At 42.1% G+C, this 19,333-nt stretch overlaps 1 protein-coding gene across 13 annotated transcripts in view; it reads left to right on the top strand.

Moving 5' to 3' along the window:
• CELF4 (CUGBP Elav-like family member 4) overlaps positions 1-19,333 on the top strand; it is a 730,949-nt gene that overhangs the window by 615,215 nt on the left and 96,401 nt on the right. For 8 of the 13 annotated variants that reach the window (XR_012766635.1, XM_075447259.1, XM_075447256.1 and 5 more), the window contains exons 4-5: positions 2,644-2,772; positions 7,590-7,669. Coding sequence is in view for 12 of the 13 variants with exons in the window: in XM_075447259.1 (XP_075303374.1) it covers positions 2,644-2,772; positions 7,590-7,669 (209 nt within the window). In the remaining variant the exon portion in view is untranslated. The remainder of the gene's footprint in view (positions 1-2,643; positions 2,773-7,589; positions 7,670-19,333) is intronic. The other 5 variants (XM_075447257.1, XM_075447252.1, XM_075447261.1 and 2 more) reach the window with 1 other exon arrangement.

Here is a 19,333-nt window from a genome sequence, read left to right as displayed (position 1 = left end):
AGACGTGCCAAATGCTTCCCCTGGTGACCCAAGGCACAGTTTTTCAGGAGGGACACAGGGCACTGATTTGGAGATGGGTTTGGAGGTGATGTCCAGGTAGCTCTGAGCCCTGGCTAGCCATGGGGGACCCCTTCACGCCACCACCCGTGGAGCAGCTGGACCAGCAGCCCCTGGGGAAGATGGGCCTCATCTTTGGCAGAGCCTGATCCTGGTGGTCTGATGGCCACCTTGTAGGCAGCCCACCAAAGCACCTCATCTTCTGCATGCCAGCTCTGGGGACAGGCATCACTACTCTTAGTGTCCTGCACAGATGCAGAAAACGGGGCTAAACAAAAACAAACAAACAAACAAATAAACAAAACCAAAATAGAATATAAAATTTTTTCCTAAGACTCCTGGTTTTAGTTTTGCATAAACTAAACCAGACAAGGCAGTTTCAGGACAGTTCCACACTAGAGAGTTTTGCTGACAGAGGAAGGATGTGATTTTTTTTTAATGATACATTTATATTAGCAAAAAGCCTGGTGAAAATACAGTTACACAGTTATAGGAGTGCTTTTGCTGATGTAGCTTATTTCAAACAGGGGAAAGAGTATAAAGTATGCTATAACAGATGCTTGCTCTGTGCCAGAAGTCTTCACTAGACACAAACTTTCTAGGCAAAGCTTTTCTCAGGTGGTGTTCCCAGTTCACTCCCACCACTCTGCCACCTTCCTAAAATGTCTCCCATCTTCCAGGACAGCTGGGTTTCTCTCCAAGGCTTTGTCTAGCCCTACACTGAAACACACCTCACAGAGCACACACTCGACTTCAGTAACTGCCTCTCTAAGGCTTGTACCCCACCTCTGAGAGTCTCTTTCGCACATCAGTTTGGCCATCAAGAAAACAAGCCTTGCAGATATCCAAAGCAGCTGCTCTTCAGGTGGGGGCAACCCACACAGTGTTAGTTAGGGCTTTGTGCATCATTGATGTCTGGACTTCATGTTGCCAGCAAAGACCTCAAAAAGTCCCTCTGTTTAATTAATTCCAACATAAAGTAGACATATATTTTGCCTCTAACATGTCTATTGGAAGACTATCCCCTTTTTTTCTCCACTATCAGAAATGCGCATGTACCCTCCTCAACGTATTTTCCCTACCACTTCAGCAGTTTAACTGAAGGCAACATAACTCCCCATTTCCTGTGGGCAGTACAATTTTTGTTTATGCACATAACTCCACTGCAAGATTGAAAGCTCCTAATATCCTCACTCGATAACTGATGCATGAAAAATTATCCTCAACCAAGGCTATAAAGTAATTTGCCAATTTGCAGGTGCATCTTGGAGAGGGGAATTTTGATCAAACACGGGTTGAAGCAGAACAGATTGCCTACACCAATGATTTCTCAGTGAACAAAAGTGACATAAATAGCCCGATTAGTCAGCCAGAAAAGAGTTGTTGCAAACCGATGTTTTGTTCAGCTTTAGGTTAACACGTGCATTAAAAATAAATAAATTAAAAACTTAAACTATTTATTTATTTACATATATTTATTCAATTTGGTTACATCTGCTCTGTAAACTCTCTAAAAAGAACTCTTGGTTCACACATTTACATAGTGTTTAATGAAATGATAAATAAGACATTTATGAATCATGTGCAAATGGCCTGTTTACATACAGGATGCAAACTATGCAAATTTCTTTTTTTTCTTGATGTGATGATACTAGTCTCTGAACATAAACCTGATCTAGAGCCATCACTCAGTGCCTTCTGAGACCTTTCTACCAACTCAGCAATCATGAGTTTGCTCTGTTTTCACCAACATTTTCTGGAGGTGTTTCATTCTGCACTGAAGATGTCCATACTTGGTGTAAGTCCAAGTATAAATAGTCTTCCTCATTCAAAATACAGTTACTTATATAGTAGACCACACCCTACTTTGACATGAAATACCACCTGCCTCAGCTATCTCAGACATTAGTAATCATATGAGTTAACTTCTGTGTTTCAAAAAACAATATGTGTTTAAAAGATTTGGGCTTATTTCACATCAACTTCAAAAATATATTAAAAAACTCATCCAAACTTGTAGGTATGTGTCTGTGAGTGGGTATGAATGAGAAATCTCCATTTAGAGGCTGTGGCTTCCGTTACATTCTGATTTTAAAAAGCTTATGTTAAACATTTTTTCCGATGAATTTTTTAGCATTGTGAGGGCTACTAACTTATGTTATTTTTCGTTTGGACTTTGTTTCTGTATTCTATCTTTTTCCATATTCCTCTTGGATTGCAATCTGAGCAATGTTGTCAAGTCTGTTAGTGCAAGTTGACTGCAAAACCTGGTCAGCAAAAGCTGATTTGGAGGACTTCAGTGTCCAGATTTTGAGCAGGACTTAAAGTTCTCATATATTTCTGAGGGTTTGGACTTTTTGGTTTGTGATTTTTGAGTTCGTTTTTTTTAACTGCCAAATTGTTTTTGAGTAGTTCTTGAAACTCAGATGCTATTAAGATTTTTTGAGCCAGCCACCTGAAATGACTAGCAGCTTCCAAAATATGTCACCTCAATCAAATCATAATTTGTTTTACATGTGATACTGAGCCATCTTGGCTTTCACATCCCTCCTGAAATATGGTAAGCATCTCTTTATTTTGTTCCAGAAGACAGAAAACTCTTTGTTGGCATGCTCAATAAGCAGCAGTCAGAAGATGATGTGCGCAGGCTGTTCGAGGCATTTGGCAACATTGAGGAGTGCACAATCCTTCGGGGACCTGATGGCAACAGCAAAGGTAAGGTGATGGTCTATGTCAAGCAAGACCTGGTCTCAGTGTATATATCTTTTTCTGGTGTGACAAAGTCACTAGGTAGCTAACAGGACACCTTCTCTTACATTAGGAGGGATCACATTTGCAAAGCAAGGTCATTTCTTTACTGGCTGCTGTCTGCTTGTGCGTGAGACAAAAAAAGATGACTGCACTTGAAAACACATGCCCTCAATGAGCTATCTCTCGCCATTAGAAAACTGATGCCTATTATTTTTTGCTCACAGTGCAGAGCCTCCCCTCTGAGCACAGGGCCTTTATATTCACTCAAGACATGCTCTCCCAACCCTGCTGAACAGGCCAATTCTTTCTTTAAACAAATCCAAGATTGCTGCTTTACATGTTGACTCACCAGTTCCACCATCATCTCTGCTTATTTCTCACCCACCAGCCACTCTCCTCCCCTTCTTCAGTTGGTCTTCGCATAGATACACACTGACCAGAGATTACAATTGCAAGGGTACAGGTGCTAATTTAAATATTACACTCAACAGACATTTACTGTTTGAAACACGCAAATCCTTCATTGCAAAACTAGGTACCTTACCTCTTTCTGTCACTTTTTGGCATCGCTTGTTATGTGGATAGGACAAAGTATCCTTTGCTACAGCCCATGTGCAAGAATGAGACTTTGCTCTTGAATAGGTGGGTCATTTTTTTCCCTGTCAATCTCTAGACAAAGTAACTTCAATTTGAACAGGAAGACGTCTTCTCTTGACAGTATAATGTGTCCATTAAATATTGATCTGCATATAATCTGTCATAAACTGTGCTGGAATGTGCAGCAGCAAGGAAGAGACCAGTCTTGCTGATGCAGTTCATATCTCACTAGATATTTTGACATATGACAACATCATCGAGCATATTTTTGCAACAGGGAGGCAAAAAATCCAAATTGCAGTGATACACTGGAGAAAGATATAGTTATTCCATAAAATTACTGGCAGCCAAAAAAGACTTCACACCAGCATTATAGGACAGCTGTTTGATATAAGTCAGCAAAACTCAGCCTTCCTGACACAAATGGCTGAAAATAAACTGTGGGCACCTTTCTTCAATTGTATGGCTACTTTAGTTTCAAGACATCCAAAAACGAGGGCTGCCTCACTGGAAAGCAGTAGGCTAAGTTGGCCTAGAAGAGCTCCAACCATCATAACGGTAGGCAGTTACATACTCCATTCACTGAACAAATCAGTAAATTGGGGAAAAGAAAAAAATTACCTCTGTCTGCCTCCCCCTGGAATTGTACGGAACAAAATCTAAGGACAAAGGAGTTAAACAGAGTGATAATAAACGCAATAATGTCTCAGATCTGTAAGAAACAGGTTCCAAAGGAGATCCAACCCACAGACTTATATTCATACTTACTTGATCTTTTTTTTTCCTTAAACAATTTAATTATAAGTCTGAATCTGAGTGGCAGCTCCATATTGCTAACCAGTTTAATTATTAGTGCTAGCAGGCTGCAGTCTCAGGCTTGCATTTCACTGAGCTGTTCAGGATCAATACTAATCCTTGACAGAGTTAATATTACCAGCTTCCGTTTGCTGGTGCTATTTACTGAGAATGTGAAGCTCCTAATTTACACACACACAGTTACATACACACACGCATGCACACAGTGCAGTCAATCCAACAGAAAACTTAAGGATAGTGCCCTTATCTTAGGAGACAGTCAGGCGAGCCACAACTCCCACAAAGTTATTCCCAGTCTGTACTGTTTTCCATCTACTAGAAACCGATATGTGACACACATTTCTAGTGAGATACTTATTTTGAGTAAAACCCATAAGGCTTAAATTTCACCCAAATAGAGACTTAAGCAGATTGTCTAAGTGCCAGATAGCAATCAGATCCCATAGACTTCAATCTTACCCAACCCCTTACGTGAAGCCCATCATGAGCCTCTAAGTCATCCAGGTACCTCGATGCAAGCAATGCTCTCAGAAGGTAGGTCCCAGCTTCCCACTTTAAAGCCACCACAGTGCAGTCACAGCCAGAAAGCTGCCTGAAGTTTGCCTAAAGCCATGGGTGACATCCCAAGCCATGGCACATACCCTCCATGGTGCTGCAGAAATACCTCCTGCTTGAGTCACTCAGGGGTAGGTATGGCGGCTGGAGCATACAATGAGGTGGCAGAAGAGATGGGAGTGAGGCATTTCTCTACCTGAAGGGGGAATGAAGAGCCTGTCTTTACCGGGAGAGGTGGGAGAGGAAGGACCCTTCCTATACCCCTCTTGGTAAAGCTCACCAGTGTGCAGCCAGGAGTGCAGGAGTCCTCAGCAGGAGTCCTCTGGCGAGGAAGCTGAAGTGGATACAGCTCAGTGAGCCAGCAGGACCCACGGGGTCTTCACTGCAGCTCTCTGGACAGCTTCTTTTGCCCCCCTTCTTTTTTCTCCATTCAGCAGTTGTCTACTTCAGTAACTCTGAAAGTAAAGATTTCCCAGCGCACCAGAAGTTCTACAAGAGGAGTCTTAACACCCTCTGCAATTATAACCTTAGGCCCTGCAGCCTCCTCTAAGCTGACGAGATGGTCAGAGCAGCCCTTTCTGTTCTATAATTTGCAAGTAATGAAAGAAAAAAACATCTGAGCACATGTATCTCCTGTTCAGCACAGGTTAAATGTCTCTCTCTGTGTCAAAATCCCTTCAAACTCCAGATCTGCTCCCCTCAAAGGGACACCTTTTTTCTGAGGAGAGTGACATGACTCACGTCCTCAGCACATGAGGTCCCGGAGTCTTTTCTGGTGAAAATGGGAGGAAAGAACATTGTGTGCACTTTTGATATTCTGCACAGAAGCCATCCCATTGAAAACACGAACAGAAGGACCAAAATGTTGGGATGTCTGTTATTGCCTCACTACCACACACCAGTAAAACATGAGTTTTCACTTGTATTGCTATCTCAAAACCTACTAGAAGCAGTAGGAGGTATCCCATTAGCATCTTTGTCATTAAAGAAGATACATGCCTGCTGCTGCCTTCATTCCCATCTCCACTGATCCATTAGTTCCTCAGCACAGGGTTGAATTTCACCTGAAAAGAGTGAAGCCTTCAACATGACAGCAGAACTGCAGCCAAAAATCCCACTCTAAATGCAATGGGTGACTGGAGCTGGAAAGCTTTTGTGTATTTGCTAATCAGCATCTTCTTTTTAGAGGCAGAATGTACAAAAGAATCTCTGCAAATAATTAAACACCCTAATTCTGGATTATCTCTGATTAATGAAGAGAAAGGCGCAGTATCTCAGGAGCCCGGGAATGCTGGGTTGCGATTATGTCATAATTGATCCCTATTGTTTCCAGCTGAAGTTTATCTGTCTCATTTTCTCATGATTGTCTCCTCTCAGCTCCTTATAAATTAGATCCAACTATTAGCAACAATTGTTGTGCTTTTCCTGAAATACAGTCTGTGCACAATGCTGAGGAGGTAATGCAAAGTGAAGGGCTTCTGTAAGCTAATTTCATATGTGTATATTATTTTTAGAAGGGGCTATCACTTTTTTCTTCAGTCTCCCTTCTGTCAGCCTGCAGTGACAGTTTTGGGGACGTTTAGGGCTGTTTCTTCTAGTCTGCAAGTGGGGTGTTCTAATGCTGCAGTTTTCACCCTGCACTGTATGGATCCGTAAGGCTGTGTGGACATTCTAAAGAGGAGAGCTGTCCCATTGTCAGGACTGGTATCTCCTGCGCAGTGATCTGCACCCCTTCAGGGAAACAGCTAGAGCTTTGCAAATTGATTAAATGCTCAAAAGTCTTTGGTAGTAATAGAAGAGGTTGGAAGCCAGAACTTCTCAGATCTCTCCCAATCCGTTCCAAAAACCGCCTTAGCATATGGAAATTACTGTTCCTCTCTCTGAGTCAGTTTGCTTGTAGTTAAGAGTGTTGGCAATACCTTCCCCCCACTCTAGTGGTGCATGTGACCCTTTGAAGTGTTGATCATTTCTGCACGCTAACACGTATTCATAAATGCACCTTTCTGCCCTAAAATCTTATGTGGGAGTTCAGTGTGAGATTCCTCACATGGCAATGCAGGCCAGAGAAGCACTGCCTGCATTTCTTTAATGTCCAGAGGAGAACACCTATTCAGGCCCTGGCTCTGCAGCTATGAAAGACCAAGATTCAAATTTTGGTGGTGGCAAGATGGCAATCATCACTCGCAGATCTCTCCCACCCCTTCTTCTTCGTCAGAAGCTCTCTCATGCTTTGTCAGACCAAAGCCGCTTGGAGCCGAGACAAACTCTGAACAGTCTGTTATGGAGCTTTAGCAGACAGTGATGTGATAAGGTACCTTGTGGATTTGGAGTAACCAGAATGCCTTCCATACAGTCCTGCAGTTGCTTGTAAAAAGCACATGCAGCTTTCAGATAACTTTTACACAGTTCCTTAGTGTTTCTTGTAAGACCAGAGGGAGAAGCATGCAGTGTTAAGTCCAATACAAATAAAAGGAAATTAATTTTCACCTAATAAATTGTAAAATTGTGCAACACTGTGCCATGGGAAGCTGTGGAGGTCAAAACATAAAGGGATTCAAAATACATTTGCTATATTTGGGTCTGCCAAAGCCCATTACAAACAGTGCGGGGATTTTGTACACAGCTTTGCCTTAAGAGGACCTCAGGCTGCTTATGACTGGAGTTTGGGAAGAAATAGCCAGGAGCGTGCTTGCTTGCTATACTTTCTCCACAGGTATCTTCACTGGCTGGTTCTGAGGGCAGGATCCTCAGGTAGATGGACTTCCACGGTACCCATGCAATCCTTCTTACCTTTCTTCTTTTTCCTCTTCCAGGATGTGCTTTTGTGAAGTACTCTTCACATGCGGAGGCCCAAGCAGCCATCAATGCCTTGCATGGCAGCCAGACAATGCCGGTGAGTACCTCTGTAACACAGGCAAGTGTGGATCAGTCCAGCCTTTGTTGACTTGTGACCTCACTGAAGAGGAAGGATGATTTATCTATCTTTGCAACTCATCTTCCAGGAAGGACGGATAACAGCTCAGGCATGCGGGGCACTGGGTGTGCTTAACTCATCAGTGGAAAGGCTGGGATGACACTGTCATTTCACACAGGCTCAGAACCCCAAGGGGTGCCCATCACCAGTTGTTTTGATGACCTGAAGGAAAGACTTATGTTTCACAGATGCTGAAATCACTGGGTCAAACTCACCATGAGTGTAAACTTTCGAGTTGCAGAGGGATGAGAGATGAATCAAATAGGAACTTGTGTCTACGGCTTTCTTTCTTTTTCCTCCCCAAAGAGTTCCTGCCTCTAGGTGAAGGATACAGAATTTTTGCCAGCATTCAGTAGAGAGCAACAGGTTCACGTGATGGCACTAGAAGCCAGAGACAAATCAGGCAGTGAAGGTCGCCTCTCATTGCTACTACAAAAGTGCCTACCTAGGTATAAATGTGGTCCTCTACATCCAGCTTTTGAAAGACAGTCAGACCAGTTACAGAATATTCCAGGAAACATTTGTGGAGTCATTACACATGGACAAATATCTGGTAATATGGGGTTTCAAGTGTTGAAAGTTCAGGAAGGTAGAAAGGGAAATACATTTTCTATACAAAATGATATATGTACACCACTATACAGACCCAGAGGGATGTAAGGCTTTCCACTGTCAGCAAGGAAAGATAATCTGGTCCAACATGTTTTGGTTTATTATAATAATATATTATTTTTATTAGTAATTAGTCACAGTGTAAATCATGAAAGGTTAAGAAGCATGTCGACAACTTGGAAAGGATACAGAAAAGCTCAGTAAAATATATTTAAGAGTGTAAAATCTCCCTTTCAGTAAGATATGCTAATGTAAATTCATTAATTTATCCAAATAAGGTTAAATTGGGCCTGGCAGATTGTCTCAAGGTCTTTGCAGGGATAAAAATTGAAAATTCTTTCAGGGGAAAAGGTTTGTAAAAGTAGCAAATCATCAAGATCTCTTTTTAGGCAACGCCATCTTCACACATCAAATCAAAAATAGTACTTATTTTCCGGTGATGTTCTTGAAAAAAATCTGCTTACAGACGTGAGTCTCGATTTTTTGAAGCATTATAATACTATCAGGAGTCTCTTCCTCAAAGATTACTTTTAACAAAACCACATGCTGGGCTTGATGCTGACATCCCATAGTGAAATATTATGAGCACCTTTCCAGAGATAGGTCAAAGAGGTACTGTTAATGACTTTCTTTTAAACTTTGACCCAAAGTGATGATGTGTATAACCTGACATCAGCAATTGCAGTTCCACAGGATGTGGTACCACAAAATAAAAATAATAATAAGTCATAAGTCAATAATAATAAGTAATAAAAAGTCAGTTCCTGTCCCAAAAGCCTTGCAGACTCAGGTGACAAAGGTGAGAGGAAGACTGGAGAAAAGAGACAAAACTGAAGAAGATTTGAAGATTTTAACTAAATCTACTATACCCAAAATATCCTTACACTTCCCCAGCCCTTATGCTTCATATTTTCAGCACACTTTATGTAAGAAAAAGTATTCGTCTCTTGACCACTTTGGAGCAAAGTTCTGTTCCATCTTGCTGACGTCAACTGAACTTAAGATTTGGAAAAGAATGAGGAATCTGGCCGTTTCATCAGTCATTTTTTTAATGGGATCATCTTTCCTATTGACTTTTTTGACTCAAATACCTGTTCTAGAAATGTTCTTGAATAAGCACATCTGGGCATCTGAAAAAGCATTACACTTTAACCCGTACTAGATGCACATCCCAGATTCACTATCCAGTTTCCATGGCTTGACGTGAGTCCATGAATTGGATGAACCTTAGCAGCACTCCTCATACCTAGTCTTAGTTCACAGGAAAAGCAAGTAGAAAACGATGAATTTCATTCTCTTCTCTGTAAGCTAAGCTATGTGGCGTTGCCTTGTATCTCCCATGAGCTATGAGCAGGCACAGGCTGTTATCATGGCTCAACAAACTAGTGAGGACCTGTCAAGTGACTTCCGCTTGATCAAGACATGGAACACATACTGTTTTTCCCACCCTGCTTCAAAATTCTTAGCGCACTTTGAATGAGGTGGGCCAAATCCTGCAAGTGCTCTGTTCCCATTCTCATTTTCATGGTGCTTCAGGATGTGCAGCTTCTTTCAGGACTTGGATGTTGACAGAGAAATGCAGCCACCTCGTGGTGAGATGGCGTTGTAGCCCTCGTCCTTGGAAAGGAGGGATGCATCGCTGCCATCTTCCTTCAGCCCCCCTGCCATTTCTCTCACTATTAGGACTGGCCTCATTTGTCCGGCTGCGACGCCAACTCAAAGTTGTTCCTGTGGTTCAGCCAATTTAAATGTCTCTTGCCTTGTCCTCGTGTACTACCAACGGGGCATCCATCATCATTCTTGTCAGGTCTCGAGCCATTCGTTCCTGCGGCAGACTCCTGTTTCTCCACAGCTGTCAGGATTATTGCTCTACTGTGACTTCCTGTTCACACAACATATGTTGCCTAATACTTTCAAAAGGCAACTTTCTTTTATGAAAGTTTTTTGCTTTTTTAAAAATTTTTTATTAACCTTTCCTTGGACAGGTGCCTCGCCACCATCCGTCACAAGACCACTTCTCTATGCAAGGCATTTATTTCTTCTCATGACAAACGAATCAGGTCTATAACTTTCCAATTTTCACACAATAAATTGTTCCGAGAATCAACTTTCCCAAAATCCTTTGCTTTTGAGCAGGCCAAAAGATCCTTCTGTACATACCCTCCAAGAGAGTTTTTTTGGGTCTTTTAAGATCATATACCCTATCAACTCATAAACTCTACGATAGTGTTTTGCTTGACCTCCATGTCCTCCTTTATAAGAGATAATAATTTTCACGTACTTTTACTTGTATTTATAATATATTTATAACAATTATAACCCTGCATCTTCAGCTTTGGTTACTCTGTCCTCTCTTGTCTCTCTTCCCTATTGATATGGGGACATAAACAGACCTCTTCCCTCGATTCTTCTCCCTTCTTCATCCAAGCCGTGTCCCTAGCAGTCTTATCCACCAACACAGCACATTCAACTACTATTTCTGTAGTGACAGCTTGCAGATGTAACTTCTCTACTGAGGGACTAAATCCTGTCCAAACTAAAATCTTGGCCTGTCTTTCCAGCATATCCTAGTGGATATCTAGCTGTCAGATCAACCTCAATACACATAAAACACAGCTCTTGAACTTTTCCTCCCAAACCCTCTGTCCTCTCTCCTCCGCCTCCATTCTCAATCACTGTGGACAACATTAACATCCTACCTGTCAGTCATGCTCCTACCTAGGCATCATCTTCAGCTTGGTTTTCACTTTCTCTTCATGTCTTCATATCTGGGCAACAGCCAAATGTTGAAGAGTCATTTTGCACAACACATCTAACACATCTAAGATACAGCCTTGTCCATCCACCCACGCAGAATAAACTCTCCTGCACGCTTCATCACGCATACCTAAATCGCAGCAGCTTTCATCCAACTCAGAAAGTACACAGGGTTAAAAACTACACTACTGTTACAAATTTTTTTGCCATTTCTTCTGCTGTGGCACCTCAGAATTTCTTTTGTTATAAATTAATTCCTGGAAGGGGTGAAACTACTGTTATCTACATTTTCTGCATAGAGGTGAGAAGAATTGGAGAGCGTTATTCACTTAATTAAACTTTAACAGTCTAAAAGTTTGTAATCTACACGAAACACTTTCTAGGATTCTTGCAGAAAAGAGAGAGACATTTCTAGACATTCATGCATTCTTCCCTTTATCTAGCTGTGCTAGGACAGGCTAGAGCACCTTCTGGGCATGCCTGTCCCTTTCATTAATTATAATGGAGACCTCCATAATGGTATTAGACTGAATACCTAAGGTAGGTCTCGTCTCACCTAATTTGAGACATCCAGAAGCTAAGGAACTGTGTCTGAGGTTGTCATCTAAGTGTTTGTCATCTAAGTTTCTGTTGTAATCAATAGAGAGAAATAGATAGCTCTGGAGGAATTTTATTATACAGAAATAGATTTTGAAACCTGTAGAAGTGTGTTTTTGAGCTAATTTTATGTGTCACATTGCTATGGTCTAACAGTTCCAAAACAGTCTTTCCTCACTGAAGTGCAACTCAGAAAGTAAAAGGACCCATACTTCTTAAAAACAAAACCTAAAAACACTTGCTTCCTGCAGATGTCTCAGAGTCCACAATTGCCTTGCTCCCCAGTGGTACACTCTTGCCACCACACTTCTGCTGTTCTAGTTGCTGCTGTGGTAATCTTGCTGGAGATGAAGGTCCAGGGTGATTCTATACCAGCTGGCACTAGCCACCTACAAGTCAGATGTTAAAGCACTTGGATAGTGATTCCTCCCACGTAGCTCAGACATCTAGTTTAAGATTGCCTGACTAAGCCATGGAGGCATCTACCTCTCTGCAGAGTGTGCAAGGAGCTCCACTGAGTGTGCAAGTTAGAGTGGACACCTAATTTCATGTCCAGTGCAAGGGCAGCTGAATCCTGTTCTGGGTGTTTGCTGCCCAACTAAAGCAATCTGTGATTCAGAAACCAGGCATCCCATATCTGAGTCCTCTGACTTCTGATCAGTTAGGAGTACTGTGAACTTGCGTAACATATTGATTGTTATTGCTACATGCATTCTATATCTTTCTTTAACTAATGAAATTTAAGGCCATAAAGACCTCTAGAACTTTGTGAGGTGGCTTCCCTTACCACACAGGCCAAGTCCTCTTCTGTTTTACTGTGGATGTCTGCATCAGCTTCGTCAAACTACAGCATTCCTTCTGTGTCCAGGCTATAGTATCCCAAGTCTATCTATGCCTGGCTGAACATCTTCCATGAAAATTACTCTTTGGATGGAATCCTTGGTTTTGTGAAAAGAAAGGAAGATGTAAGACTTGGATATAAGCACTGAACAGATGTCTGCCTTTCAGAGAAAGATTTAGCTTAGTAGAACTTCAAAAAACCAAAAGTACTGCGACTCAAAACTTTGTAAACTTAAGGGCTTTCAATTCAACGCTTTTCTGTGCAGCTCTTATCAACACAGACAAAACCAACTTCAAATCTCTGCTCAGGAGCCACCTGTATCAAAATATGCAATTATTACACAGTGTTGTTAGATGACAGACAGATTAGATCTTAAATTGTTGCATATTTTTATATTAACTGAGAAAATATGAATGACACGACACCTTGAACAACATTGACTTTCAGCCTCCACCACCTTTTTCTTTGGAAGTCCACCCATAGCACCAAAACTCCCAGCCAAACATGATTAACAGTCAGATATTCTTACCTTACACAACACTTTACCTACACTTTCATACCGTAAGAGACTTTTGTCATTTATTAAGTTGGAGGAATTTTTCACCTCTTTAGTTTAGCAAGTGAGAGTGTTTTAAATATGAGATTATCAAAATTGCCCCAAGAAACAAGTGTCATTGTCAGTACATCATGTGCAGTGGCCCTCTTTCGAACTAATGGCAAATGGGACATCTTCCTGGCTTTGGATGCTCAGGCATCCCATTGAAGTAACCAACCCCAGCTTGTGTTTATGACTGCTATTATTATTGCTGTGCGTTCCTACAGTGCAGTTACGACTTTGCAAAGCACTGTGAAGTTGCCTTCAGACACAGTCCCATTAGAGAAACTGGCCGAGCAGCTGTTCTCACCCCCTGTCAATGCAGCAGAGGATTATTTAGGTGAATTAGGGATGGAAGGGAAAGCAGCGAGAGTCTGCAGAAGGAGCTCAGAGCAGGTGGAGGAACGAAAGAAAATAGACCTTTGTGGGCATGATGAAGTTGTAGCCTGGGCGCCTCATTTGCAGAGAGATGGGGAAGCTGCTGTTATTATGTGAGCACGCTGGCACCAAAGCGCTGAGTAGGCAGAAACTCCCTGGGAGGAGCGGCACGGCAGCTTCGGTGAGTGGGGGGCCACAATGCCATAGATCAGCTGAGGTATTTTTAACAATTATTTTGATATAAACAACTCTGAACTTGAGGAGCTCCATGTAAAAGGGAAGCAGTGGGGCTTGTAATTAGATTTGTGTACACTTTCATAAATTGCTGGGAAACATCAAAGCTGTGATAGAAGGCTGTGGTGCACTTTATTTCCTTCTTCTGTTCTTCTGTTAATTGAATGGTTGATGTGTGGATAGGAAGTGTTGGCTTCTTGGAGTACTATTTACAGACCCGCTGACAGCTGCACTGTGAAAATTAACAGGAACAGAGCAGCCTCTGTCACAGCTCTTCCCATGAGGGACTTGCTTCAAATTGGATCATTTCTTTCATAGGAGAAACTTTCTTCATCTCTCCTCCCTTCTTCACAAATACGCACACACATCCAGCTGCATACTCCCCTTCTCCCTTCAGGCTCATGGCAGTCTTTAGTGCTTGGAAGGAGGGTTTGTTGTTTCCATAAAGTTGGAGAAGTTCAGCTGCAGTTCAAAACTGGTAGCATATTGCACTTCCAGCAAGACACGTCTCCAGGAGGTCGATCAAATGTGGGAGCTGGATGTGTGGAGCCACAGCTTCATGTCTGCAAGCCTCACCTCAACAGGAATATGGTCTTCACCCTCTTAGAAATTCCAGCAGATTTCCTCTCAGAATACTACTGTCGGAAATGTGATTATTGTTGATCTTACATGGAATTGTTGTGCACTAAGCACCATACAAACCTCTTATAGGAAGGTTTCGAAGCTCAGCAACTTACCAACTAAAGGCCGGAGTTGACCCAGCTGAATTACATCAAAGGGTTAGTCAAAGTGTAGAACTTCAGCATCATCTGTAATCTTATCATCTACACTTCTCTTACAGTTGATGAAGAGAGGCTAGCCCCTCAGAGAGACTGATAATTTAGAATTAGGTCATCCGAATGTCCCTCTAAGGGACAAGACACAAGAGACAAGCAAAAGAAGAAACAATACAATGTCTGGGAATGAACTGCTCTTATACACAACTAATCAATATATTGAGCCAGCTGGTAGCCAAAGTCACAGAGATTCTTGTTCCTGGTCCCAGCAGAGCAGTAGTAACCAGCGAACACTTGAGCTTCTAAATCTTAATATTTACTTACATCTGGAAAACATAGCATTAACAAGACCAAACTTGAAGACATCGGTGCACCACCTCACTTCCCAAGGGTGTCTTCAATATACCTGCATAAAATAAACAAAACCTTAGACAAACCCACAATACAAGTAGGTAGTGAATGAATATACCATGATTCAGACCATCAATTAACCAACAATATTTATTCTTGTTTAGATTGCAGCCTGGGCTCCAGATCTCAGTTAACAAAAGCCACCTTGTGACAGTTGGTAGAGAGTTAGAGATTTGCTGACTTCCGCAGGCTGTCAGGGTAGATAGGAAATGGGAAAGTCATTAAACTTTGGTTTTACAAGAACACGGAAATGTAAAGGGGGGAATTATCAAAGGTAATTCCAAGTTATAGCTGATGAGAGTTCAGCATCTGAGTGCCCTTCATGCCTCACAGATGAATTTGCCCTAGAGTTAAGTCACAAAGTCTATTGCAGAGTGAGGTATCATCAACAAAAGTCCATCTGCTCAAATTAATGCAGAAGGCGGAGGCCTCATCTTATACTGTTTATATTAGAGAAGTTGATAGAACAGAATGGAGGTGCCAACTCAGACCCATCTTTTTTCTCTTCACTGTTGATCTTCTGCTCTCTAAAGAACATGGACTCCATGCAATGTCTTTGTGTAACACTCAGACTGGCTTGTTCAACTCAGGACAGCACATAGCACATCCATTCCTTCTATTATAAGGTAATAATACATTAGGAACCAATTTACAACTCACTAGCAGCAGGCCTGGCCCTCCTTCCAATAATGAATGATATTTCTGAATATGCTACCTAAACATCATTTGTAAAGTCATGTGTTGTCAATGGATTTTTAATACCTTGATGTTAATGTGAAGTCATTTCTTCCATCAAAATCCAATGGCTCTTGAACAGCTCAGGCTCGCTTTCCTTTGGGCAGCAGGTTCTGGCTGGAGGGGGACTAAGGCCGTTGGACCATCCTATCCCACTGCTGTCACCAAGACTGCTGAATCTACAACCTTTGGGCCAGCAGTATCCCAGCATTGCCATAATTTCCCTTAATAATAAAAATAAAAATAAAATCACAGAATGGTGTTCCCTGCCTCTCCCTTGTTCCATAAATGGACTAATAAATAATATGTTTCTGGGTCCCAGAATAGAAATCCAGGTATCCCAGCTACCTGGAAGGGGTATGAATCATGCTGGTGCCAAAGCTGGCCTTTACTTCTCCAGTTCCGTCTCCACAGCCACACAGGCATCTGGCAGGAAAACAAAGAGACCTGTGGGGCATGACAGGCTTCACTCGTCATCTCTACCAGGCTTCCTCACTTCCTCCAAACCACAGCATTCATTGCTTCCAAACGGGATAAGAGGGATAACTGTTCATGATCCACATGGCTTCACTCTAGAAAAAGATTTAACTGGCACCATAACATCTCTTTACATGTCCAAGAGAAGCTGGGAACTAAACCAACAACTGTGGAGGCAGCTGGGGGAAAGTTGGACTGGGACCATGCCACCGCTGAGTGTTGCCCAAATCTTGGCACTGGCAGCAGCCCTGTGAGGCTCTCTTCACTCAAGACTTGTCTGGATGAGAATAGGACCGGAGGGGTGCTAAAATAATTTGCAAGCACTGACCATTCTGCAAGACCAGAGACAGTGATGAGACTGCAGCCCATAAATCATTGGTTGGAAAAGACCTCTAAGATCATCAAGTCCAGCCGTCACCCCAACACCACCATGCCTACTAAACCATATCCCAAAAACGCTCTTTTCCTGGCAGGAGTGTTCCCGCCCTACTGGAGGAAGTTCCATCAGGCATCATCACCTTCCTCTGATAGGATTTGTGCTTCCAACCACGGAGAGGGCTGAAGATGTGAGCATTAGGTCTTTACCTCTCTGCTTGCCTGAGTGGGTTTATTTCTTCACCCCTCTTCCTTTCTTCTTTCTTTTTCTCCAAACCTTATTTACATCAGAGGGATCTTCCCTTTGATTTAAGTGGGCTCTGGCTCAACATTATATCAGTCTGGGTGCTTCTCCTTGTTTGCCTTTAGTCCACTCCTTCTGAGCCCTGCTCAGGTGTGTGGTCTAGGTTGACAACACACATTCTGGTAAGGAAAACAGAAAGACCTTAGTAACTGGTAGATTGCTGTCCCTGGCCCAAACATAGCTGGCGTTAAGTGATTCAGTAGCTATTACCCAAATGGATTTTGCAAAGATGAAAATTAATTTTTAAAAGACAAAGACGTATTTAGAGCAAAACTATAACTTTCACATAAGACCCTGAACTGAAGTGCACACAAATCCACAAACATGAAGCATCCTACCAGACACCAATGACTTTGCTCAGACATCCCCTGGCAAGTGAAATTAGGGAGGGGAATATGTTTGACTTCTCATCCCGAAGGTCTGTGTGGTACTCACTGGAATAGTGGTTATGAAGTCTCGCCCAGCAGCAGGGAGACACATTTCAGTCTTGGTAGAATGGAATGCAGTAAGGGCAGATCCTTCAGCATATACTTACTTCTTGTTCTACCAAAACTGACTGAGCTTCATGGAGCTTACTCCACCTCATAACTTCAGTTGGCCATCTGTTTCACCACACTAAAGCATGAGTGATAGGTCCCTGAAAACAGAATTATTTATCAATTAATGATCACAAGGTTGTACAGTGCTTGGAGACCTTCATTTTAAATACACTGCAAAAATGCAAACACTTCTTATTATCCTAGTCAAGCAATGTGCCTCACACCGTGATAGCCTAAAGTCATACAGCATGACTATGATCTGGGATGCCCACTCATGTGCAGCTTGTTTGCAACTCAGTGCCGCTGAAATGTTCTTTTATGCGACATGCACAGCTGAAATGTATCTGCCTGGCTTGCCAGCCCTTCCTCAACATCTGTTTCTTTCCTAGTCATCTTAGGCTGTTCATGTCCTCATCCTGAACTACCAAGGAAGAGTGGAACTGATGTGAGCAGAGTCCTGAAGCATCAGGGGCTCCTTACTCATAGTGATCTTGCTCTGACAATAGACACTGCAGTTTATGGCTCTGGAACTATTCCACTTCTTTAATTTTCATCCTTTCCTATTTAGATAGAAGGAGAGATAATTTGTATACTAGCTCTCATGGGGCTCTATGCTGCACCTACCATACATTTTCTTAATAGTAATAGTAGTGTATAAAAAAATTACATCATCATTCGTTGTTGTAAGAATATTTTGGGGGAAAGTATATTTTTAGTAAATTCAGAACTAAACATTTGGAGTTCAGTTCTGGATTTTAAGTTTTTCTCAAAATAGAGATGAAATAATTACTTATTACTGTCACATTCCTAAATAATGGGTAAGAAATTCCAGTCTACTGGCATAACAACACTTTCCACTTCATAATGCATTAAGGAAGGTGAATGATTCTGTGAGGACTTTTATCATCTATAGACTGAGATGAAAAAATGTAGAGTTACTTGAAGAACTCTGCTTTGAAGTTTAGGTTGTTTGGATATCTGGTTTTGATTTGAGGGGCGTACTAATACCCAGGCTATATATCAAGTTCTTGCTAATTAGAACTGGGTACAGTGCCACCAGGAGTCAGTGATTCTGTTGCCCTGTGGAAAGCAATAGCTTTAGTGCAGAGAGACACCTGCTAAGTAGTGTATGGGCAAGTAAAACCTAAACCAAGCTTCTACTCCAAATAAATTACCACTCTGGAGACCTGTGAAAGGAAGTACCTGCAGCAACTCTCTCTGCTTAGACATTGCATGAGGAATCCCCTCTACCGAGGGAGCAGCATTATCAAAGGGCTTGTCACTCCAGCCCTGGATGAATGCCTCCTTGCCTCCTTTCCCCACTCCGTCTCTGTCACTCTCATCTCAAGTGAGTCTAAACCAGCTTTCAGGACTGCACAGTGGAAATCACTCCTAGTGACTGCAGTCCTACCCATCTTTCAGATGAGACATGAAATTGAAGCCCTCAGTACAGAAAAACATAGCGTATTTCACAAGAGCAGAGGGATATTAGTCCTGGTCTTCTGGCCATTACCCAGCATGAGTAATTACATTTCTATGTGGTGAAAATTCCCCCTGCTCTACAGTTTTAATTAGACAGTATTTCCTCTCTTGCTTATCTAAAATCCCAGGTCAGCGTCAAGCCCCCACTGGCTAACTCAGCAGCCCCAGTTTCAGCAGAGCTACGTAGGCATTTATAAAAAAAATCTGGTTTTGTTTCCAAACTTAGGAGGCATCATACCAGATGGCCTGATCTGACAGAGCCCAAAGTCAAGAAATCCTCCTTTGACTTTCAGACCCTAACGTTAAGGATCCTTAGATCAGCATCATCCCAGCTCTGTTTTGCAGTCACAAAATTCCCAACACAAGCAACCCCACTCCTGTGGTGACACTTAGGAAGGTAGTCTGATTGCCCAAATGAGAAGTATCCATCAGCACCTATTCATTTATGTATCTTGGCTGGTGTGCATGGC

The sequence above is a fragment of the Opisthocomus hoazin genome, chromosome Z, assembly GCF_030867145.1.
Source record: "Opisthocomus hoazin isolate bOpiHoa1 chromosome Z, bOpiHoa1.hap1, whole genome shotgun sequence".
In the NCBI taxonomy this organism is placed as follows: Eukaryota; Metazoa; Chordata; class Aves; order Opisthocomiformes; family Opisthocomidae; genus Opisthocomus; species Opisthocomus hoazin.
The sequence above is the reverse complement of the archived record's forward strand: the minus strand, read 5'-3'. Positions and strand labels throughout refer to the sequence as shown.